General features: G+C 36.6%; 1 protein-coding gene across 1 annotated transcript; it reads left to right on the top strand.

Annotated features, from left to right (window-relative positions):
* The first annotated feature begins 626 nt into the window (after window positions 1–626).
* LOC106874664 (autophagy-related protein 101) lies at window positions 627–23,933 on the top strand. Its single transcript, XM_014922461.3, has 8 exons — window positions 627–1,110; window positions 4,835–4,871; window positions 6,223–6,263; window positions 9,118–9,198; window positions 12,687–12,785; window positions 19,359–19,473; window positions 20,904–21,070; window positions 23,697–23,933. The coding sequence occupies exons 1-8, from the start codon at window positions 1,078–1,080 to the stop codon at window positions 23,778–23,780; spliced, it is 657 nt and encodes a 218-aa protein (XP_014777947.1). The 5' UTR covers window positions 627–1,077; the 3' UTR covers window positions 23,781–23,933.
* Window positions 23,934–25,118: the final 1,185 nt, after the last annotated feature.

Below are 25,118 nucleotides of genomic sequence, written 5' to 3'. Positions count from 1 at the left end.
CAGTGACAACAATATGCCTTGTGTTATTTGTTCCAACACTCTGCCCTCTAAGTTCAAATCCAGCTGGGGTCAACTTTGCCCTTCCTATACAATCCACTCAGTAAGATGGTTGGTATTAAGAAGGGCATCCAGTTGTAAAAACTCTTCCAAAACAGACAGTGAAGCCTGGTGCAGTCTTCTGCCTAGCCAGTCCCTGAGAAACTGTCCAACCCATGCCAGCATGGAAAATGGATGTTAAATGATGATGAGGAGGATAATGGTGATATATGTGTATCTGACTGACCAAAATAAAAATTAGTACTGGGGTCGATTTGTCCGCCTTAGCCCTTCAGAGTGGTGCCTCAGCATGGCCGCAATGACTGAAACAAGTAAAAGGTGAAGGATGAAAGATATAGTCGTCCTCCAGTAGCAGACGATAAATGTAAACGCCTGATAGACTAGCAAATAATAACTAAGACAAAAAAAAATGATCTATTGCATTGGGTGTATCCTAACTTTCTATTTTTATTGAATTACTTCAAAGCTTTTTTAAAATTCATTGAAACTTTAGTATTAAATATTTAAACGATGGTCTATTTTATATTATATAACGATCTCTCATACTTACTAATATAATGTATTTCTTAGTTTCGTAAAAGAAGTAGTTTTATTCAATACCATTCAGGAAATGACCCTTAAAAACAATTGTAAATAATTATTCTCGTTTATTTTTAAGCAGAATATATTACTTTTAGAATTTTGTTTTAACGACTTTACTTCTCTATTATTATATTATTTTACGGACTTTGTAGCAATTTGCAGAAGTGAACTGTCTGTATACATTTCAACATTCTCATATGTTCAATTATTTACGAGAAATGAAATGATTACAAAATTGAAAATTCATACAATAATTTTATATTTAAAATAATATCGTAATTTTTTCCAAAATATGTTTTATGTATAAAGTTACAAAAAAAAAATATTAAACTAAAAATAACATTTTCTTCGTACCTACTGTTTACTGTTGTCATCTCATAATGGCTACGTCGTGAGTGACTAATTAAGCAACATTCTCTCACGTATTATCTGCTGTCCATGATGAATGCACGGGCACAGGTACTAGAATTGGTAAGTCAATAATGTCCTATCCATAAACATCGTAGTTTTTCTTTTTTTCTCGCATTTATTTCAGTCATCTCTAAATGTTTCTATTTATTATGTCTTCCAATTCTGATGACCAGTTTTTGTTCCCAGTGTGAGTCATTCCAATATTAGTTGTATTACCTACCACTGCGAATAATGACGAGATTGGTTTCTTTTATTATCTTCTTCGAGTATATGGGACCTGGACATAGAACAATGAATTATCTAAAACCATTGCTGTGTGTAGGTAAAACAACCCTAACCCTAAACACCTATTCTGGAGGAAAAGTGTTTAAAATTTTCTTAGCGTTACTACACTGTTTTGTTTTTTTCATTATTATTATTTCGACACAGTGTATCGAAGACTATATCATTTAATCTCTTTTACTTGTTTCAGTCATTTGACTGTGGCCATGCTGGAGCACCGCCTTTTAGTCGAGCAAATCGGCCCCCAGGACTTATTCTTTGTAAGCCTAGTACTTATTATATCGGTCCTTTTTTGCCGAACCGCTAAGTTACGGTCACATAAACACACCAGCATCGTTTGCCAAGCATTGTTGGGAGACAAACACAGACACACAAACATACACACACGCATACATATATATATATATATACATATATACGACAGGCTTCTTTCAGTTTCTGTCTACCAAAATCTACTCACAAGGCTTTGGTCGGCCCGAGGCTATAGTAGAAGACACTTGCCCAAGGTGTCACGCAGTGTGACTGAACCCGGAACCATGTGGTTCGTAAGCAAGCTTCTTACCACACAGCCACTCAAACTTTTTTTTTTTTAATGTGACCTATAAGAGATTTCGCAACGATTTCTGGCAGATCGAGCGACCACAGTGATTTCGTATTGTTCGGAAAATAGCATGTGTATTGATTAGAGAGATCGGACTGTGCTTATTGAACTGAATGACTCTAGTTTGCAGGGACTGATAGTGTTTAAAACTGTCAGTGATAAAAACGATCGATTTATAGTTTAAAATATCATTACATTTTTATTTTAATTTATCTCATAATCTCTACAAAAACACGAGGCTCTCGTGTTGACCAGTTTCTTGTATAATTTTGGGCATCACTGTATATTGAGTGTTACCACTAACACTTTTCATAGTACTATTTAGTACAGGGTTTTTCAAACTGTGGTCCGCGGACCACAGGGGGTCCGCAAGGACAAGACAGGGGGTCCGTGCAGAGCCAAGCAAGCACATCCTTCTCACTAAGTATGTATTAAAAAAATCCTGTGTGTATAATTGACAATAAACCTATTTGTTAAATACTGTTAAATAAATAAATGTAAAAATATATGTTTTTTTAAGCAAATATGTATAAATTTCATAAGCGTTTATAAGGGGGTCCCTAAGGTAAAGCCTGAAATATAAAGGGGTCCGCAAGTCAAAAAGTTTGAAAACCCCTGATTTAGTACATATTAAACAAAACTTCATCGTTAATACTGAAGGCTATTAAAAAAAATAGGGAATGTTACAAGCATTGATACCACATTAGTTAATTTGTAATGCTGCCGGGCTACACACCCTAATTCCTAGAATCTTTGTTGTTGTTTAGCCCCGAGTCAGCTTTGATCCAGTAGACCCATGATCAATGGCATTCCAACGATGACATGTCATTTTTGTCATTGGTTCAATGAATTCAGGACTGCATTATAAAACGGCAATGTGTGATATGAAGGTGAGTTGGCTGCTGTTTCTAGCAAGTCGAGTAACCACGTAGAGGCTTCCTCACTGGTTCAAGCAGCAAGAAATTTATTTTCGTGATACTGACCGTCCCTCTTTAGACTTTTGTGTGATGAACTGTCTATAGACACAAGTGTAGTGGGGTACTCGAAAAAGTTTCAAAAATATACTGAAAGACATCCTAATTTGTGTCACATTGATCCTGATGGCACCTGTGCCCAACGTCGCCTTTCTGGCACTTGTGCCCAGCGTCGCCTTTCTGGCACTTGTGCCCATGGCATGTGTAAGGACTTTCGAGCGAGATCGTTGCCAGTGCCCCTGGACTGGCTCTTGTGCGGGTGGCACGTAAAATACACCATTTTGAGCGTGGCCATTGCCAGTACCGCCTGACTGGCCTTCATGCCGGTGTCACGTAAAAGCAGCCACTACACTCTCAGAGTGGTTGGCATTAGGAAGGGCATCCAGCTGTAGAAACTCTGCCAAATCAGATTGGAGCCTGGTGTAGCCATCTGGTTTCACGTGGACGTTAAACGATGATGATGGTGATGCCAACAATAGTCTCTGGCCAGGACAGATGTCATCTCACAGGCCATCAGACCATCATCCTCTTCAAGAATTCTTGCACAACTGATGTAGGGAGAAGAGAACAAGTTTATTTTAATTGCAGAAGCTTAGTAAACTAGTCAAACTCTTACTTAGTGTAGTTGTAGAACATACTTGCTCTTGTATATGTCACCTGATTCACTAGCATGCTTGATGAAGTCAATTCTTTTTGTCCAATACCTAAACAACTTTTTCCATATTGGCAGAGTTTTTAGAGAATAGACCAAACTGCTTTGTGTTATTAGTTGGTGTGAAAATCTAGATTAAGCCCTGAGCTTCTGAAATGTTGCTAGGCATTCACAGTTTTCTATTGGTTGGACAATGTAGCCATTGATATTTCAACCTATTCATTCTATGGAGGATTGTTGATAGGCAAGAGCACATTCTTGGAGAAATTCCCGACATCAGTGAAAATCAACCGAATGACCTATTTTGGAGGACTTCCAGCTTGAGGATTATTTATAGCAAGTGAGTTGACCCACATTCTGAAAGTGGCAAGAAGCTGGCAGAATCATCAGCAAGATGTTTAGTGGCGTTTCTTTTGGCTCTTAACATTCTGAGTTCAAATTTTACTAAAGTCAACTTTGCTTTTCATCCTTTGGGGTACCTCTTCAGTACTGGGGTCAATGTAATTGGCTAAACCCAAACCCCTAAAAAAAAAATTACTGGCTTTGTGCCAAAAGTTGAAGCTGTTACTCTTACTGTTATTAAGCTGGTGAGCTGACAGAATTGTTAGCACACTGGGCAAAATACTTAGCATTTTGTCCATCTTACATTCTGAGTTCACCTTCTGCTGGGGTCAACTTTACCTTTCATCCTTTCAGGGATTGAGAAAATAAGTACCAGGCGCAGGAGTGGCTGTGTGGTAAGTAGCTTGCTTACCAACCACATGGTTCCGGGTTCAGTCCCACTGCCTGGCACCGTGGGCAAGTGTCTTCTGCTATAGCCTCGGGCCAACCAAAGCCTTGTGAGTGGATTTGGTAGACGGAAACTGAAAGAAGCCCGTCGTATATATGTAAATGTATATATATATATATATGTGTGTGTCTGTGTTTGTCCCCCCAACATCACTTGACAACCGATGCTGGTGTGTTTACGTCCCTGTAACTTAGCAGTTCGGCAAAAAGAGCCCGAGAGTGTAAGTACCAGGCTTAACAAAAGAATAAGTCCTGGGGTCGATTTGCTCGACTAAAGGCGGTGCTCCAGCATGGCCACAGTCGAATGACTGAAACAAGTAAGAGTAGTTGAGCACTGGGGTCGATGTAACTGACATACTCCCTCCCCCGAAATTGCTGGTCTTGTGCCAAAATTTGAAACCATTATTATTATTATTACTATCTCAAGTTTCATTTCATTATTAATGTATTTTTCAATATTTTCTCCTTTATTTTTTAATATTTCAGAAAGTTGAGGGTCGTCAGATAGAAGAAGCTGTTGCCAGTAAGTACATTCATCATTCAGAGCACATTAGTGGTTTTATATTGTGTTTGTTAGCCCCAGTTCACTCCTTATCAAACAGTTCTATAAACAAAGACATTCCATCTAGTTTTTTTGATAGATAACTAAAACTACACATTAGCCAATGTCTTCCTCTCTTTTTTAAGATGGCAGGGTATGATTGAGGTGAGATTTGGCTAGTGTTTCTAATAGTATCTCATTTAAAGTGCCAAACTTAATGTTGCAGGGATGATATGTGTGATTGTATATGGGTGTGTGTGTGTGTATGGTTGGTTTGAAATTGTACTAAAAAACAAGACAGAGACAGGTGAGGGACAACTAGCAAGGTGTATTATTAGCTTCACTCTCAGAACAAACAGAGGAGTCTTTGATGCTTCAAGCATTTGCTCTTCTATAGAAAGGAATGAGGAAAGAAAAAAAGTATTTGGATCAATGGATGCACATATTGTGTATGTATATATCATCATCATCATCATCATCATCGTTTAACGTCCGCTTTCCATGCTAATATATATATATAGAAGGTTTAGATTTAGATTCAAGATTGAATATGGTACTTATGTTTAGGCACCAGAATATAGTATGGTATGGTATTATACAAAAACCATTCTAAAAAACTAGGTGATCAAAAAATCAAAATAAGCAACACGGATTTCAAAGATGATTGCAGTACGCACGTTTCATGCTACTCCATTTATTTAAGTAATGCGAGCATTACATTAAATGCAATATGTAGAGCAATCTTCAGCTGCAGGAAAATGCAGAAAATGACAATAGAATAGACATATTATAATTGTGGCAACATTTCAAATCCAAGTGGGAGGAAGAATACATAAAAATCCATCTTGACATAGCCAAGTCTATCAGGCTAGCCTGATAGTCTTGGCTATTGTGTATTTCAGTCATCAATGTGTATTGTCTGAAGATGTACATATTGGCAAGTAAGCTGATAAACCTGTGCTTTCAAACAGAAATATCTTCATCATTATTGTTTAACATCCGTTTTCTGTGCTGGCATGGGTTGGATGGTTTGACAGGAGCTGGCCAGTCAGAGAACTGCACCAGTCTCCAATCGTTTCTGTTTTGGCATGGTTTCTACATTTGGATGCTGTTCCTAACATGAACCACATTACTGAGTATACTGGATGCTTTTTAGATGGCACCAGCATGGAAGGTGTTTATAAGCTACATGATCTCAGATCAGGTCACTTGCTATGCAAGTACCTTTCCGTAATTTAAGAAATTTGTTCACAAACAATTATAATACAGAACATTGAATTATGTTTATATTGATATTTAGCATATTTTGATAATGTGTTATATTTTCTTGCAGGTATTTTTCATGCTTTACTTTTCCATAGAACATTAGGAAAGGTAAGTATTTTCTTTTATTTATGATCAATGAATTTTCTTTCTCTTTTAAAATAATATATCATCATCAGCAAAAAAAAAATGAAGAGAAAAATGCTGTTTTTCATTCTTTGCATTAATATAAGTGATGCATTATTGAAGTTAGAAAATAAATTATTAATTATTGTTGATACAAAAGAAAATTATATAAATGCTTTGTTTTCTTGATTTTTTTTTTTTCATTAAAATAATATCATCTACAAGAAAAATGTGTTTCTTTTTCATTCCTTGCATTAATTAATATCAATGAAGTATTAAAGTTAGAAAATGGGTTATTAATTATTGTCGATAAAAAGGCAAAATAAAGAAACACTTTGCTTTCTTGATTTTTTTATTTCCAGTTTCAAGATATAATTACCCATTATTTGTCTGTTATAAAATGAAATTCATATCTTGCATTATATAATATGTATGTGTGTGTGTGTGTGTGTGTGTATGTACATATATGTGTTTGTGTGTATATATATATATATATCTGTAAAAATATGTGACACTTATTCAGTAGCCATGATAAAACTCAGAGTTTCGGATGCCGGGGTGGGAACCCACGCCAACATCTCTTCAGTCATCCGGCCATTGAAAATTCCTGTGAAAAATGAAGAGATGTTGGCGTGGGTTCCCACCCCGGCATCCGAAACTCTGAGTTTTATCATGGCTACCGAACAAGTGTCACATATTTTTACAGATAAATTCCTCTATTTACATAATATCGAGGTCTCTTTCTTTCTTTTGTTGTCCTTTCTATCAATATATATATATATATCAAAATGGTGAACCTCATGAAGGCAATGACAGAGGATCAAGATATGTGGTGTATTGCTGTACTGAAGAAGACCTACTCATCACAACAAAATCGACATCCTAAAACCAAGGTGCAATGTAAAAAGCATTGGTGTGAGGTTTGGTGCCACATAAAATGCACTGGTGATGGTGCCACATAAAAAGCACCCAGTACATTCTGTAAAGTGGTTGGTGTTAAGAAGGGCGACCAGCCATAGAAAACAAGCTAAAACAGATTATGGAATCTGGTGTGGCCCCTGGCCTTCCCAGTTCCTGTCAATCCATCCAACCCATGCCAGCATGAAAAACAGACATTAAATGTTGATGCTTCTGTGTCATTGCATGATATGGTCATGCTCTACTTAAACAGACCTGCTGACCTGCAAGATTTAGAAGTGATCAGTAATAGAGAAATACTAATGAAGCTAATTATAAATATCAACAAAAGTGTGGAGGGAAAGTACCTTGGAGGGGGAGTACTGCAAACAAAATGCGCAATTGCTGACTCTCTTAGAGGCTCAAGTGAAGTCAACAATGGAAGTAGGCATATTATTGTGGCACTCTGTCAGTTACGACAACGAGGGTTCCAGTTGGCTGAGCACTCCACAGACACGTGTACCCTTAATGTAGTTCATGGGGAGATTAAGCATGACACAGAGTGTGACAAGGCTGACCCTTTGAATTACAGGTACAACAGAAACAGGAAGAAAGAGTGAGAGAAAGTTGTGGTGAAAGAGTACAGCAGGGTTCGCTACCACCCTCTGCAGGAGCCTCGTGGAGCTTTAGGTGTTTTCGCTCAATAAACACTCACAACACCCGGTCTGGGAATCAAAACCGCGATCCTACAACCATGAGTCCACTGCCCTAACCACTGGGCCATTGTGCCTCCACAGGCATATTATAGTATATACATATATAGTATAGTTTAATAAAATTTTGCAGAAAACACCCTCCATCTGATAGAAAATACCACTTGTGCCATTAAAGTGTGAAAGATATCACCCACAACTGCAACACCTGACAGTCATTCAAGCAATACACTGGAACCATAGTTTATCCACACCTTTAAAAGTAAGGAATACTAGTGAAACATTCCAATAAAAGCAACATTCTGGTTCAGACACAATAGACCTGATATTGTTCTGTGAGACAGAGAAGAAAAGTCTAGCACTAGTGTAGAGATCAGTTGACCAGGTGAATGTGAATGTCTTGTCTAAGGATATGGGAAAAGAGAATATCTATGGTGAACTAATACAGGATTTATAACTCTTGTATCAATGCCATATAGATTCTCGTTTGTACCTAGTATTGTAGGTGCATTAAGTTATGTGACAACAGGTTTACTCAAAGCCTGAGAATGCTAAGGTTCTTCAAGAAAGAACAAAGTAAATGGACTTATTTCCTTAACATCCAGTTGGTTAGTAGTATAGTGAAAATTTGTAAGACATTCCAAATATTCTTCATTTGAGTTTCTTGGAATGATTATACACAATGTTGATGATGAGGATGGATCACATGTGTACATATATATGGCATACACACATACATAAAGAGGTGTCTCTCACACACATTTTGTACTAAAAAGATGTGCACCCATTACTTGAACGATAGTATATGCATACTAACTTACCTATTTACAAATCCATGGGACTCTTCTAGACTTAGACAAAAAAGCCTTGTCATTTTGTTAGTGATTGGCTTGAATTCTATGAAGAAGACTTAAATAAATATCAAAGAAAAATACACACACACATGTTAGAGTTAGTTATGTGCCCTTCATAGTTGTGAAACTGAATCTAGAATTGGTGAACATTTGGTCAGTTGTCCAACTCTGTATTAGTTCATAACCCCCATGTGATGGTACATGAGGGCCTAGAATTTAATGTTATATTTGTGTAGTCTCTTTTCCAGTTTATTAAGATTTAGAGATTGTTCCTTTTTCTTAAAGTTTAAAGAAATGTCTTATTAATCTTCTCTCTGATTCATGCATTGAAAATCATGAACTCAAAATTAAAGTGTTTGTCTGTTTTATTTTCAGTTTACATGGCGAGAGGATGGATATTCAATTGGTACTGTTGGTATGACAGATATAGATTGTGATTTCATTGACTTTACATATGTAAGTAGTATTGTATTGTTTTCAAGTGTATCATCATCATTGTCATCATCGTCATCATTACCTTCCCTGCTTTTCTATACTTGTAATAGTTAGAAAGGCCTTCTCTTTCTCAGTGTCTCATCATTTGTTGTGATTCTTTGTCATCTCATTTGTTAGCTTCAGACTCTTGAGATCAGCTTCCACCACTTATTTCCAGGTCTTCCTTAGGTCAGCCCAAGCCTTGTGAATGAAACTGGGTTGGCGGAGCGTTTGTTGTCCATTGACTGAACTGTCTTTATAATTCATAGGTCTAGCCTTGTCACACTGTGCTATGCTGATTCTACCTTAGAATTACATTAAGAGTACAAGTTTCTGTGGAATATTCAGCCAGTTACACTAAAATTCAGAAAGTAAGTAGTTCCATAAATTGTAAGACAGAAACATCATTGAAATTGATAATGGGTATGTTAATTCATTTATATATGTTTATATATAGTTGTATAAATATGGGGATCTTTCACCTGTGTAACAAGTGATTCCAGAGCAATGAATATAAATGTTCTGAGAGCTGTTTCTTGAAGTCAAGGATGGAGGCTCTAGCTAAATGGATGCACATAGTGTACAGAGTGGAAAAGCCAGTAGCCATTGCCAGTCAGACATTTAATATGAAAAACAAATATCATTCAATAATCAGGTGAGTGCTCAGGTGGACAGAGTTTGGAATTCTAAGAATTAAGGTATCTGGATGGCTTCGAAGATTGCAAACATTAGAAAAACTTATCCATTGGAAAAGTAAATTGACTCAAGATGATTGGTCTTTGCTGATCAAGATAGGGAATCGAAACCCAATTTGTTAAAATTTTGGCTTGCTTTCTTATAATTTTTGCACACACTTACAGAGTAAGGATTGAAAAGACTCATGATACTGAAGAATTTTCAAGAGTTGACTACTTTGGATGCATTTGGTATCAAAGTGTAGAAGAATTATTAATGGCAAATTAAAACTCATGTATTGTGAGCACAACAAAGGAAAATTTTCAATTTGACCACCTCATCAGCTAAAGTGACTCTACAGTAGTAGAAAGAAATTAACATTAGCTTGCTTGGCATTCTTTTGATTAACCAGTGTGGATGTAAATAGACAGAAAGGGTAGAATTCAGAACAGTGAAGAACGAAACTTCCGGTGCTCTGCTGCCCCATATAATTCCTACAACAATAACATTATGTGCTTGTAAATATAAAATCTGTGTTTTGGAGTAGTTTGTAAAGTGTCAGTGTTGTTATAGGGGAAAGAAACCAAAAAGTTTATGAGATTGGTATAAATTTTTTAATGGTAGTGCAACAGTTACACTGTCCTCCTCCTCTTCTTTCTCTTGTTACATTGTCACATTCATTCTTTTGGCAATGCAACAACTTTTAAATGTGCTCTTTTTAAACTTGCCAAATATTCACTCCCTACTGCCTTTCCACTATTTAAAACTACTGACTCACTCAACTGCCTGACTGTTTATCACAATTCTTCACACCCAAACACTTACATTTACCAACAACAGCTTTTTTTTTTTTTTTTGCAGTATTTTATTTCTGAACCCAACACTCCCACCCCCACCCATTCTGACCCATCCTTCTTTTGCAAAAATATTTCCAACTTCTTTTTTTTCTTGCTTCAGTCATTAGACTGGCCATACTGAAGTACCACTTGAAGAATTTCTTATTTCTTTATTGCCCACAAGGAGCTAAACATAGAGGGGACAATCAAGGACAGACAAAGAGATTAAGTCGATTACATCAACCCCAGTACGTAACTGGTGCTTAATTCATCGACCCCGAAAGAATGAAAGGCGAAGTCAACCTCGGAGGAATTTGAACTCAGAACGTAATGGCAGACGAAATACCGCTAAGCATTTCGCCTGGCATGCTAACGTTTCTGCCAGCTCGCTGCCTTGAAGAATTTCTTGTTAGTCAAATGAATTGACCCCAGTACTTAGTCTTTTTTTAAGCTTGGTACTCATTCTATCAATCATTTTTGCTGAACCACTAAGTTATGGGGACGTAAACACACCAACACCTATTGTCAAGTGGTGGTGGGGACAAACGCACACATACACACACACACACACACATATATATATCATCATCATCATCATCGTTTAACGTCCGCTTTCCATGCTAGCATGGGTTGGATGTGTATATATATATATATATATATATATATATATATATATATATATAAAAACAAATAGTAAATGAGTATATGCATATATACGTACAGGTATGTGCATACCGACATCCACCTGTATGTATAGGTGCATATCTGGGTACAGGACATTGCAAACAAAACGTAGACGAGAAAACACACAAGCCACATAGAGAACATTCTCCTTCATCAGCTACCTCCATTTTAATACCGGCGTTTATATATACAAAAATAAGAGGAATGACCAGCAAAAGTGGACTCCTATATGCTAGAAATAGATGCCATGATTCGGCATCTATTTCTAGCATATAGGAGTCCACTTTTGCTGGTCATTCCTTTTATTTGTGTATGTAATATAATTTTAATCTTCGGATTTTTTTAATATGCTAGATCACTGGTTTTAATTGATTAATATCAATTTCTACCCTCATTAATACAATTATATATATATATATATATATATATCATCATCATCATCATCATCATCATCGTTTAACGTCCGCTTTCCATGCTAGCATGGGTTGGACGATTTGACTGAGGACTGGTGAAACCGGATGGCAACACCAGGCTCCAGTCTGATTTGGCAGAGTTTCTACAGCTGGATGCCCTTCCTAACGCCAACCACTCAGAGAGTGTAGTGGGTGCTTTTACGTGTCACCCGCACGAAAACGGCCACGCTCGAAATGGTGTCTTTTATGTGCCACCCGCACAAGCCAGTCCAGGGGCACTGGCAACGATCTCGCTCGAAAATCCTACAGGAGCCAGTCAGGCGGTACTGGCAACGGCCACATATATATCTAACAGGCTTCTTTCAATTTGTCTATCAAATCTACTCCAGGCTTTGGTCAGCCCAAAGCTATAGTAGTACACACTTGCCCAAGGTGCCGCACAGAGAGACTGAACCTGTATCCATGTGGTTGGAAAGCAAACTTCTTACCACACAATCACACTACGCCTGTATCAATACTGCATTAACATCACACAGTTATACACCTTTCAACACCACCATCACCAAACTACATTACTGCATGACCTATATCTCCACTTATATCGACATCTCTTTTACAAACACAGAGAATAATCAACATATTCTGTTTCTTTTGCCTTAAGTAAAACTTTGTTTTTATCATTATCTTCTTCTTCGTCGTCGTGAGAAATCCTGTTTGTTAGTTCATATTATAAGCTACAGTTAATTTTAATTATCCCTTTCATGTCGTAGTAGTTTATTTTTGGGAAATAGTCAGTATTACAGAACTACCTCTCCCTAACTAGTTGTGTGATTCTAAAATGGTAACTTTTGTCTTTTGATAGGTTCGTGTTTCATCAGATGAACTGGATAGATACCTAAAGAAAGAAATTGCATCTTTTCGAGATGCTTTGAGGAAGACAAATGGTGCAACTACTGGTCAGGTAATTATATATTTTAATTTAAAAGAAAAACATCAATAGTGATATATTACGGGCCTTTATACAATCGCTCAACATGCTAGAAATAACAGGCAAATGCCCCTCAAATCACACACAACTATATTTAAAAAAAAAAAGACATTGGATAATGTTGTCTTAGGTATAATGTGTCTGGAAAAAAAGTCAGTCTGGTCATGGCTGGAGCATCTTTAATCATAGATGTGTTATAGCATTGGTTCACAACTGAGGTCCATCATCATCATCATCTTTAACGTCCGCTTTCCATGCTAGCATGGGTTGGACGATTTGACTTTTGAGGACTGGTGAACAAGATGGCTACACCAGGCTCCAATCTGATTTGGCAGAGTTTCTACAGCTGGATGCCCTTCCTAATGCCAACCACTCTGAGAGTGTAGTGGGTGCTTTTACGTGCCACCAGCACGAAGGCCAGTCAGGTGGTACTGGCAACGGCCACGCTCAAAATGGTATATTTTACGTGCCACCTGCACAGGAGCCAGTCCAGCGGCACTGGCAACGATATATATATATATATATATATATATATATATAGGATATATATCAAGCTGAGCAAAATTGCAGTCGTTTTACATACCAGTGTCATGCAAATGGTGCCCATGCTGGCGGCACATGAAAGCACCCATTACACTCTTGGAGTGGTTTGCGTTAGGAAAGGCATCTAGCTGTTGAAAACCATGCCAAATCAGACTGGAGTCTGGTGCAGCCTTTCAGCTTACCAGCCCTGGTTATTTTTGCATTTTTGTATTGATTTTCCAGTGCATGACTAGATGAGATGTTTTGTGCTTGTTTGATTTATCACAATGTTAAATCAATTGATTTTCCCAACTGTACGCCCTTCCTATCACTAACCACTCAACCACAAATTAGGAATAAAACCTGTTTCAGTTTTTTGTTTTAATCAAACTAATTCGAGAAAGCAGAGTTATCTGCCTTGCTCACCGACAAAACTGCAATGCCACATCATTAGTTTTGAATTTTCTTAATCAGGCTTGGGAAACTTTATCAGGAAGCAGACCACTAAAAAATATTGGCATTGCCATTTAGAAAGTCCTCTCGGCCACAGTTTTCTCATGACTGTTCTAAACATTTAATCTCGTCAGCACTGTTTCAGTCAGTATTTTCTCTTTAGCTGGGTTTGAATGCAATATTTTTCCCTAACATTGCATCACTTAGTTGCTCAAATAACAAATGGCTTATTGCAAAGTTAGACTTTTTCAACTGATAACATTTTATATTCCAAATTGTAGATTTTGGTTAGTAAAATTGTAGGGTCATTACAGCACTGGATAAAAATACCTTGCAGTATTTATTTTGGTTTGTTGCAGTCTGAGTTCAAATCCAACCAAGATCAACACTACCTTTCATACTTCTGGGGTTAATTAATTATCAGTCTAGATGGTGACTGGCAGAATCGTTAGAGCATCAGATTGGAGGACTTGTGGTGTTTGTTTTGGTTCTTTGTGCTGAGTTCAAATCCCACTGTGGTCTATGTGGGTGGTAGACTTGATCCCGCTCTCAGTTTAATTAACATCCCTACTGGTCCTTTCTTGTATTTAGTGGATTAGAAACCTAGCCCCTATTGCAAGCATTGAGGTTGGGTTTCCAATTTGAGGAAACCTTCCTCTTTCTCACTCCCTACCAGTCTTGGGACCTTGTAAAGGTCCATAGGTACTCCCTTCTCTCTGACTAATTGTTAAAAGAAAATAAACATGTAGCATGGAAATAAAAACTACACAGGCTTGTTGTATTGGAGCAACTTAGTGAAAAACATACATTTTTCAGGTTAATGAGGGTCTAGTTAGATGTAATATTAGATTAAATAAAGCTGTTGATCTAGCTGCAGATGGGGCCCAGTGGTGAAAGGGCCAGGTGGTTGAGTTAAACTGGAAAAGAAGGGTTCTAGGTCTAACACCCATGTAAATTAGACCAGAGGGGATTTTGAATTCAATGTAAAGAGCCAAAGCAAACACCACAAGTCATCTGGTTTGATGCTCTAGTGATTCTACCAGTTCACTGCTCTGCACCGTTATTTGTCAACCCTGGAAGGGGGAAGGCAATTTTGACCTCAGTTTAATTTGAACTTAGAATTGGACAACATCTCTTAGGCTATGGACAACATCTTAAGGAAAGAGAAGAAGATTTCAAAGAAACTGTAACCTTATCCTCTCTGCTTTACTTCCATTATCTGTTATCTTTTACTCCTTTCAATCATTGAACTGTGGCCATGCTGGGGCACTGACTTGCCGAGTTTAGTCAAACAAATCATCCCCAGTATTCATTTTAAATTAGGCATTTATTCTGTTAAGTTATGGGGTTGCACCAGCTGTCAAGCAATGGTGGAGAACAAACAAACTCACACACATACATATACATATAGATATATACACACATAATTTCCATCTACCAAATTCATTCACAAGGAATCAGTTGGTCCTAGGTTTATAGTAAAAGACATTTGTTTGATGTGCTACACAGTGGAACTAAACCCGAAATCACATGATTGCAAAGTGAGTTTCTTAATCATACATAAACAATGTTTCCATTTCTATTCTTTAATCCTTTGGCAAATGTAAATCTTATTCATTCATATTGTTACGAATTAATCTTGCATCATCTTATAACTTCAAGGTTTAAATGATGTGATTGCATATTGTTTTGAATGACATTGTAGGGAAGGTGTGAGAGGTCAGATCTGGCCAGTTTGGGCATAAAACAGGTAAAATATTTGGGCTAGATATGGCCAGTTTAAATGCTAAAGGGTTGAATATCCTGTGGTGCTTATGGTCATTCATTTCTGTAGTGTTGTATGTTTTACAAAGAAGGGTTGCTGGATCAAAGCCTTACCCACGTTACAAAATGACAGACACTTGGAATGAGTTAAACTTGGCACTGCAAGAAAGCAAAACAGTTTATTGTTGTTGGTGAGCACTAAGTCACTGCCGATGATCAAAAGTATTCCATACATGACCATCCTGCCTTTTATTGTTCTAACACGTTTAGGACCTTATTATTTCCCATGCGCTACCCATTTTTTTTAATACAGTAGAGTGTTATACGAGGGATATTTGGCTGTAGAATTCCTCTACATGGTCAAGTGACCATGTAGAGGCATTCGCTTATTATTGAACCTAACCCCAGCCCTCTCCAAATGTGGGATACTTTCTCCCATGGAATGAGCTGAGTCTGGCACACAAGAAAAAGTATTTAGTCCACGTCAGTCCACTCTGATCATGCACGTCTAGGGTGGAGTCTGTTCAAGTCATAACTATCCTATTTTTTATTCAAAGTATATCTGGACCTATATTATATCTCCAATATGTCCCCCTCTTTTTTAACATGTAGGGTCCAGTCATTGTTGTAGTGTGGTAGCTTGTGTACCTCGTTGACCTTGAGAGCAGCTATACCAGCTTCTGATAGAGCCTTCCATGCTAGACAGGTCAAAGGATAGGGGCCTGACTAATATGGACCACCTCTTCTCGGAGATAAAAATGGGTTTGTATAGGGCCAACACCCCTATATGGAAAAGACAAAGTTACAGAAGCATTGATGATGATTCAAAACCAACAAAAGCTGAGAGAGAAAGGCCTATACTCCATTGGGGGAAAAAGGCTTAAGTAAGTAAATAGGTAATATCTGGACTGTAATATCCATCCAATATGTCCCCCCTTTTTTTAATGCAATAGAGTATGATTAAAGAAGATTTGGTTGCTATTCTTAGCAATGCCATTAAAGCATTATTCCAGTTTCTTGCATTTTAAGTTCAGATCCCATTGGGGTCAATTTTGCCTTTTCATCCTTCTTAGAGTGGAGGGGGTCGATAAATAAAATAGCAGACTAGGACAGTGGACTGGTAGAATTGTTAGAGCTTTGGGTGAGATGCTTTGTGGTATTTGTTCTGATTCTTTGCTTTCTGAGTTCGAATCTTACCATGGCTTAATCGGGGACTAGACTTAATTTATTGTGTTGGGCCCTGGGTGCCTTTAGCAAAGGAGCCCACTTTGATGCAAGCATTTAAGCTAGGTGTCCTTCCTCCCTCTCAGAACCCTTGGATACAGTCATGGACACAGTCCTTCTTCCTGAGTTGATAAATTTTTAAAAAAACCCTAAAACTCATGTAGCTTTCTATTCTGTTGTACTTGAGAGCTTTGTAGTATTCAGCTGTTAAATATATGAACTGTAGACTTTCTCGTTAGTTCTCCAATACCATAATTAATTCAGCTATCTCTTTATCCAAATTAAGACTATTTAAACTCATGCCAGTAATGATAGTAGTTATTGATTACATCTACAGTTTCTCTCTTTATGTTCACTCTCATTGATTTTTCCTTAGTTTTTATTTGGTTCTTTGCTTATACTGGATACTACATCTCATGATAGCATTTCATGTCTATTTTTGAACTTTGTATATTTTTTTCTTTTGCCATCTTTGCTTTGTTGTTTCTCCTCTGATATAAATTATGTTGAGCTGACAAGCAAGATTTTTATGTGGTTGCTTGATCTGCTAGAAACTATGCACTAGTGTCTTAAAAAAAAAAGGAAGGACACATTGGATAATACAGTCCTAGAGACACTATGACTAATTTTTAAAATGAGTGGAAAGATCTTGGCTGAACACCTTTGATCATAATCTGATTGATCAGGATTGGTCTCATTCTAAATAACAAGGGGAGTCTTTATGTGATCGCTCAATATGCTAGAAATAACAGCCAAATTTCCTTTAAATCACACCCCACTATTTTAGAAAAGGTGACAGTGGATAATATAGAACTGGCTTCTCTGCATATAGAAAATAGATGGGATGGTTATGGTTGGAATACCTTTAATTGTAGGTCTGCTTCATTAAGGCTAACCTGAGGTTGAACAGCAACAATACTTTGAATCAATGCAGTCACTTGATCTGTTAGAAATTGCAGTCAAATCTCCCTGAAATCATACCCTACCATTTAAGAAAAGGTTGGACATATTTTGAAAAATGATGGAATGGTTATTGCTTGACTTGATTAGAACTAACCTGGGGGTAAACAGCAACAACTTTGCTTAAGTGTCCAACATGAGCTTTTGTCAGTAAAAAAATTATCATTTTTCAAGCTATTAACTGTTATTTTTGAAAATGAAAAATGTTTTAAATATTTATATCTACACTTGGCACTGTCTGGTTAAGAAGGTTACTTTCCTACCATATGGTTGTGGGTTCATTCTCATTGCATGGCACCTTGTGAGTGGATTTGATAGATGAAAACTGAAAGAAGCCTGTTCTGTGTGTGTGTGTGTGTGTGTGTCTCTCTCCTTGTCTTGACATTGCATGATAGTTGTAAATGATTGACGCTGTCATCCAAACTCATTTATTTTCAATGTTCTGCGAGAACATGTCAGGCCATGTGGAGATATTATCTTGCTTGGAACAGGTGAAGGTTGGCAGCAGGAAGCGCTGACTGGAATGTGTGTATATATATATATATATATATATATATATATTAAAGTTTTATGATGTTCATCTTCTATAAGCTTTAGCAGCTTTAATTATTGTTGAATTCCTACAACATTGGGCAAAATGATCTGCAACAATATTACAGCTTACACTTAAGAAACAAGACACCAAAACTAGTTTTCTAAATAGCAAATGTCTAGTTCATCATATAAAATCACAGCCACTCTGATGCACTAAGTAGAAGATAGAGCAAACTGTTATGTCTTTGTCTTATTGCAAGAGCTTATCTGGAATCATTTAAAGAATCTGCAATGCAGATAACACTAACATTATGTTCAAAACCAATACCACATTTTGTTGATGCCTCACCAAAGTTAAAATTTTCCAAGTGTGGGTAAAACATAAGAACTGTATTTCTAACACCTTGTGTATTTGCTATTTTCTACTATTCTGATCATAAAAAGTTTTCCCAGCTCCCCTTTATAAGGCCTTTCACACAAGACAAGACCTTATAAACTGGAATTCTTTAATTCATTCTTTGTTTAGTTAAGTTATATCCCATCAAGTATTTTGTTGTGACATTTAAATTATTTCTTTCTGTATATGTGTTATTTCTTTACTACCCACAAGGGGCTACACACAGAGGGGACAAACAAGGACAGACAAATGGATTAACTCGATTATATCGACCCCAGTGCGTAACTGGTACTTATTTAATTGACCCCGAAAGGATGAAAGGCAAAGTCGACCTCGGCGGTATTTGAACTCAGAACGTAGCGGCAGACGAAATACCGCTAAGCATTTCGCCCGGCGTGCTAACGTTTCTGCCAGCTCGCCGCCTTTCTGTATATGTGTGTGCAGTTGGCACATGAAGCAGTGATAATAAACAAATTTTTAGTCCAAATGGCCTTGGTATCTGACATTGATGATAGCATAAAGAGCTCCAGAGGCATATATCAGTCCATTGTGGATGCTCTGAAATGACTTGAGTGTTTACATCTTTTGCCAAAAGCAAACCACAATGGGTTTTTTTTCACAGGTCGATTATGTCAAACATATTTGAACCGATCTAAAAGTTTATCAACATATTTTTTAATTTCACCTTTTAGATTTCATTAGAATTCTATGAGAAGAGGCGAAGTCGCTGGTTATTTCAACATGAATCTGTTCCATGGGAAATTTGGACTCTAAAGTTAGAAGTTGTTACATTAGATAAAGAATCTGGTAAGTAATTTGTTTTGTTTTGTTTTTTTCCTAAAGTAACAATTAAGACAAGCCTTTTACATGCCAATCTACCTGGGACTACATCTTTTTCTGATACAAAACATCCCATTTTAAAGTGCTCATATTTAAATTAAAACTTTCCATTTCATTTTATGAAACATAAGAATCTTTTAATGTCTCAACCACCAGCTTAATAATGATAAAGTTATTAGCATACTTAATGTATACATGTCTTTTCCCTGAGATTGCATTTTTTTTCATGTAACTACTGTGCTAAAAACACAATGATTATCAGAAGGAGATGAAAATTCATCCCAGCAGCGGCCAGCAGGAGCACCAGATGCTTATTCGAGCATGTGGCTGACTGTGAGTACCTGTCATTGTAATGACCAAAATGTACCTGGTGCTCTTGCTGGTTGTTGCTAGGATAAATTTTTCCCTCTCTCTGCTATCTATTGTTTTAACACAGCAAGTCCATAAGAGAGGCCACCTTAGGACTAATACTGCAGTAATTGTGGAGGCACATGGCTTTGTGGTTAGGATGTTGGACTCTTGATCGTAAGATAGCGGTTTCGATTCCTGGAACAGGCGATGTGTTGTGTTCTTGAGCCAAATACTTAATTTCACGTTGCTCCAGTCCACTCAGCTGGCAAAAATGAGTAACCCTACAACAGACTAGTCTCCCATCCAGGTATGGAATTTATACATCATGGAAACCGGGAAACTGGTCCTTATGGGTTGGCATGGCTCAAGAAGGTAGCCTACCTAAGGTAACTGCAGTAACTGGTCTATTGACAATGTATATACATTAACCCTTTCGTTACCGTATTTATTTTGAAATGCTCTGTGTTTCTTTCAATTATTTTAAATATAACAAAGAATTTAGTAAAATAACTTAGTTATCATTAAGCTAGTGTTAGGAACATTAGTTGTGACTAAAGTTTGGTGGAAGGTTTTAATTCAAAACTTATGAAAACAAAACATTTGTACTACAGAGCCAGAGGCGATTTCACCCAGGTTGGTAACGAAAGGGTTAAGTATCTAGATGGTTATTTTTGTGAGCTTCCTAACAACTTTGTTTCATTCGTTCAAACATTCTAATTACTCAGCAGTCTACTGGTTGTAGTAGCTGCTGTGTAGTCAGTGTGACTGCATCTTAAACTGATTCTTTGTGAATGTGTTCTAAAATATTGATATATTTAATATTACAACTTTATATTAAGGAGCAGAAGTACAATTTCCTGTAATTCACACTGCCTCATGGTCCAATACTGTTTCAACTACATTGTACTGGATATATTTGTTTGTATGTGTGTGTTGTAAAAATGTGATTTTATATCCCATTAAGATGTCTGCTTTATTCCCCCAGAGAAAAATTAATGCACTTTTATTAGGTTTTAGCAATTGATAAATTCTGTTTGGATTTCTAGATCGTCAAGAACAGAGGGAAAAATTAGGAGAAGAATTATCAGAGAAGGTTGTTCATATAATAGAAGCAATGAACAAGCATGAGTATGTTCCCAAAACACCAAATTTACAAGATTTGGATCTTGTCTTTGATACAAGTTACCCTGATATCCAACCATATCTATTCCAAGTAAGTTGTTTGGTAAAGTTTTTTTCTTCTTTCTTTGTGTTGATTAACTGATTTTAAAATAATTAACATCATCATCATCATCATTGTTTAATGTCTGTTTTCTATGCTGGCATAGGTTAGACGGTTTGACTGGAACTGGTAAACCGGAGACCTGCACCAGGCTCCAGTCTGATTTTAGCTTGGTTGAATATTAAGTATTTATGAACTTTTGGCCAACCCTGTATTTCTTTCTTGGTATATACATAAATATATATATATGTATATACACACACACACACACGCACATATGCATACATATATGTGAGTATGTGTGAATCAATATCTCCCGCTTTTTCAACATTCATAACTAAATTTAGTTGTATACATTTACAATACAAAAAATTTCCGAATGCCTTAACTAGCACCATTGCTTCCACTATTGGATTACTTTGATTCAAGCCAAGCTATTTTGCTTGAAGTTTTTTTTTAATTGTTGGTAAATTTATGAAAGGATTTCCCGTCTGTTATAAATTATTGTATGTTTACTAGTTCTATAGTTTTCCTTCCCAAGCTTGGTGGGTGGGATTTGGTTGTGATATTATTAAATGAAATACTGACTTCGACAAGTTCAATTGAACCAAGAGTACAGTCTATTTTCGAAGTGTATTGACCATAGATGTACCAGAGTTATATCAATACTTACATAACTGAGCTATAACAGAAGTGATAAACAAAATCAATAAAGATAGTTACTAAATTACTACATAATATATAGTTTTTCCATCATTGGGTCGTAAATTAATTTCTTAACCTAGACAAAAGGCTGCTTTTTTTTTTGTGATGAAATTGATCTGTGTATTACTTGGGATTCATTTTAGTAGCTTTATTAGAATGAAAAAGCAAAGTGAAAAGCTCTAGAGTAGGGGTCAGCATACATTGATGATAACTTATTGCCCCACCCCCACCCCCGCCTCCAGCATGTAAATTTCTAAATTAAAATTGGTTTCAAATTTCGGTACAAGGCCAGCAAGTTCAGGGGGAGAGGATCAGTTAATCATATCGACCCCAGTGCTCAACTGGTACTTATTTATGAACTTTGAAAGGATGAAAGGCAAAGTTGGGTTTGGTGGAATTTGAACTCAGAACTGCAGATCTTCCAGGATGAGGCTCGTCTCCTAGGCTGTAGTTTCTGGCTCAGAATTTCTGGAACCACTGTTGACACTGGTTTACGCTTATTGTCTGATCCCCATATACTGCATTAATATTCCTTGCACTTTCCGTTGCATTGTTGCCTTTATTGAACTCATAAGGCAAAATATGCCGAATATGCACCTTTGTCACTTCCATTATAGCCATTAAAATCAAAGTGCACTCTTCAAAACTTGCACAAAGAATAAGTACAAGGTAAAATTACTACCTGCTTTTATAGCAAATTGATGCAGGTTGTTTTCTCATCCCCCTCCGACTTTTAATTCATGCAATTGAAAAGAACTGCATTATTTATAGGATGACCTATACATATATATATATGATGGGCTTCTTTCAGTCTCGGTCCACCAAATCCTCTCACAAGAAGACACTTGCCCAAGGTGCCACACAGTGGGACTGAAACTGGAATCATGTGGTTGGGAAGCAAGCTTCTTATTTCTTTATTGCCCACAAGGGGCTAAACATAGAGGGGACAAACAAGGACAAACAAAGGGATTAAGTCGATTACATCGACCCTAGTGCGTAACTGGTACTTAATTTTCCGACCCCGAAAGGATGAAAGGCAAAGTCGACCTCGGCGGAATTTGAACTCAGAACGTAACGGCAGACGAAATACCGCTAAGCATTTCGCCCGGCCTGCTAACGTTTCTGCCAGCTCGCCACATAGCCATGCGTGCTAACGTTTCTGCATGCTTCTTACCACACAGCCATGCCTGTATAAGGAAAATAATTCTAACAAAAACTCTAAGGACAAAATAGAATTTTTCAACCTAAAAATCAATTTCCAAACTGGTATTTCTGAATTTTCTATAAAGGTTTGTCAGACTGTCTCATAGTTCCAGCAGACAAAATGGAAAAGGTGTTGTCCCTAGAGAATGGCAAGAGAAATGCATTGGAACAACCACTCTGATTCACAAGGCTCACACAGTTGAGAGGCAGCTTTATACTAGGTGACAAAAAGTTAAAGTATGAGAGAAAGGGCTCAGATACTCCTGCAAGTGGGTGTAGCTGGAGTGGGACATTCACGCTTTAGCATTTAAACCAGCCATATCCAGCCAAAGCATTCTACCTGCTTTATGTAAAACTGACTAGATCAAGTCTTTCCCACCTACCCTACAATGTCATTCTAAGAATAAAACAATTGCATCATTGAAATCTTGAAGCTATGGGATAATGCATGATTAATTAAAAACAATGAGAGTAAATATTAAATTGGACAGAGTAATCTGAATGCTAAAGGGTTAAGATGATGGTTATGAAGCGTCAGGATAAGCCACGAGGACAGAAGAACAGGGAAGTTGCAAGAGTATACAGGGAGAGTGAGGGATCATAGGCGACGGAATAGGGGCAAAGTATAAGCATACTAAATAAAGAAGAATAATCTCTCTCTCTCTTTTTTTTTTTTTTGTTATTCAAATTTTCACTTTTCTTTTTGCAGTTATTTCATCATACTACATCACCAACATCAACATTCTTACCAAATCCAATTGGAAAAATCTTTAACAGATCTCTTCAAATGTAGTGTTTGAAGTATTTCCAGCATAGAACTTCTGATGACAATTGTTCACATGAATATTGTCTTGTAATTATTCTCTTTTGAATTAAGTTCATTTATATATTTTCATATTTTATTTTCAGTCTTATATACAATAAACTTTGCTCATGAAAAAAACAATCTTCTTTGAGTTTCTTATGTGAATATTTAGCAAGATTTTTTTTTTTCATTTTTATATTTTTTAAAGGTTTAGTATGAGGAGTAATAGCAATTGCTTGTAATCTTTGCAGAGCCTTTGAGATTAGTGAGGGTGAAGAAGAAAGGAATCCTTTCAGTTAGTCACAGATTTGGAAATTTTAAAATTAAGTGAAAAGTGGAACAATTATTCAGTCATGAAGTGGAAGTCTGAGTAATCTATTGATTACATGATGTTACTTTCATTCCAGTTTGACAAAGTGAAAGTTGTATCTGATACTCAAAGATAAGCTAAGTCTGAAGAAGCTTAGCATTTACTATGATAATGCACTTGTGTTTTTCTCTGTCACAACATATGAATGAGAAAGGAAGGGGTGATGGTAAACTTGGTAGTGGGATGATGGAAGTTCTACAGAGAAAAAAAAAAAAATCAAATAGCGTTTCAACTCTGCATAAGTATATGTGTGTATATATAAAAAGGAGTCATGTGAATGTTTGTGTGTGTGTGTGCAATGAAAGTGGGATGGTGAACATTCAACCCTGAAAAGAAAAATCAAACAGCGTTTCAACTCTGAGTATATGTGTACATGTACAAGGGAAGTATGTGAATGTTTGTATCAGCATTATGTACCCTATTTATATATAAAATACTACAATTAGCTGTCATTTTTGACGGCACAGGGCCAGCTGATTTTTTAAAATAAAACTTAATTATTCTTAAACTATTCCCAGTTATACATTGAGAAAGTAATCAAAGTATAAGATATTTTTAAAACCTGGTTAATTGATCTGCAATTAGGTGAGAGATATAAAATATGATAGTAATAAAGCATTTTGTAAATTGTGTAATGTTTAAATATGAGATTACAAAACTGGTTTAATTATGATTTCAGATTTTGGCACTAGGCCAGCAATTTTAGGAGGAAGGAGTTAATCAATTACATGAGCCCCAGTGCTCAACTGATACTTATTTTATTGATTCCAAAAGGATAAATGCAGAGTCAATCTCAGTGAGATTTGAATTCATCATCATTATTGTAAGATGTAAGAAATAATAATTTCTTGAAGTATGTGTTAATCCCCATGTGGATACATGGAGTAAATAAAATCATAACATAAACAATTAAATATAAGAAATAATAATTTTTTAAAGTATGTATTAATCCACAT

Source organism: Octopus bimaculoides, chromosome 15, assembly GCF_046866305.1.
Source record: "Octopus bimaculoides isolate indiv1 chromosome 15, ASM4686630v1, whole genome shotgun sequence".
Taxonomy (NCBI): Eukaryota; Metazoa; Mollusca; class Cephalopoda; order Octopoda; family Octopodidae; genus Octopus; species Octopus bimaculoides.
The sequence above is the reverse complement of the archived record's forward strand: the minus strand, read 5'-3'. Positions and strand labels throughout refer to the sequence as shown.

Coding starts and splice junctions, on each gene's coding strand:
- LOC106874664 (XM_014922461.3), top strand. CDS start 1,078: ATGATGAATGCACGGGCACAGGTACTAGAATTG. Junction 4,872..6,222: donor GATAGAAGAAGCTGTTGCCA/GTAAGTACATTC, acceptor ATTTTCTTGCAG/GTATTTTTCATGCTTTACTT. Junction 6,264..9,117: donor TCCATAGAACATTAGGAAAG/GTAAGTATTTTC, acceptor TTTTATTTTCAG/TTTACATGGCGAGAGGATGG.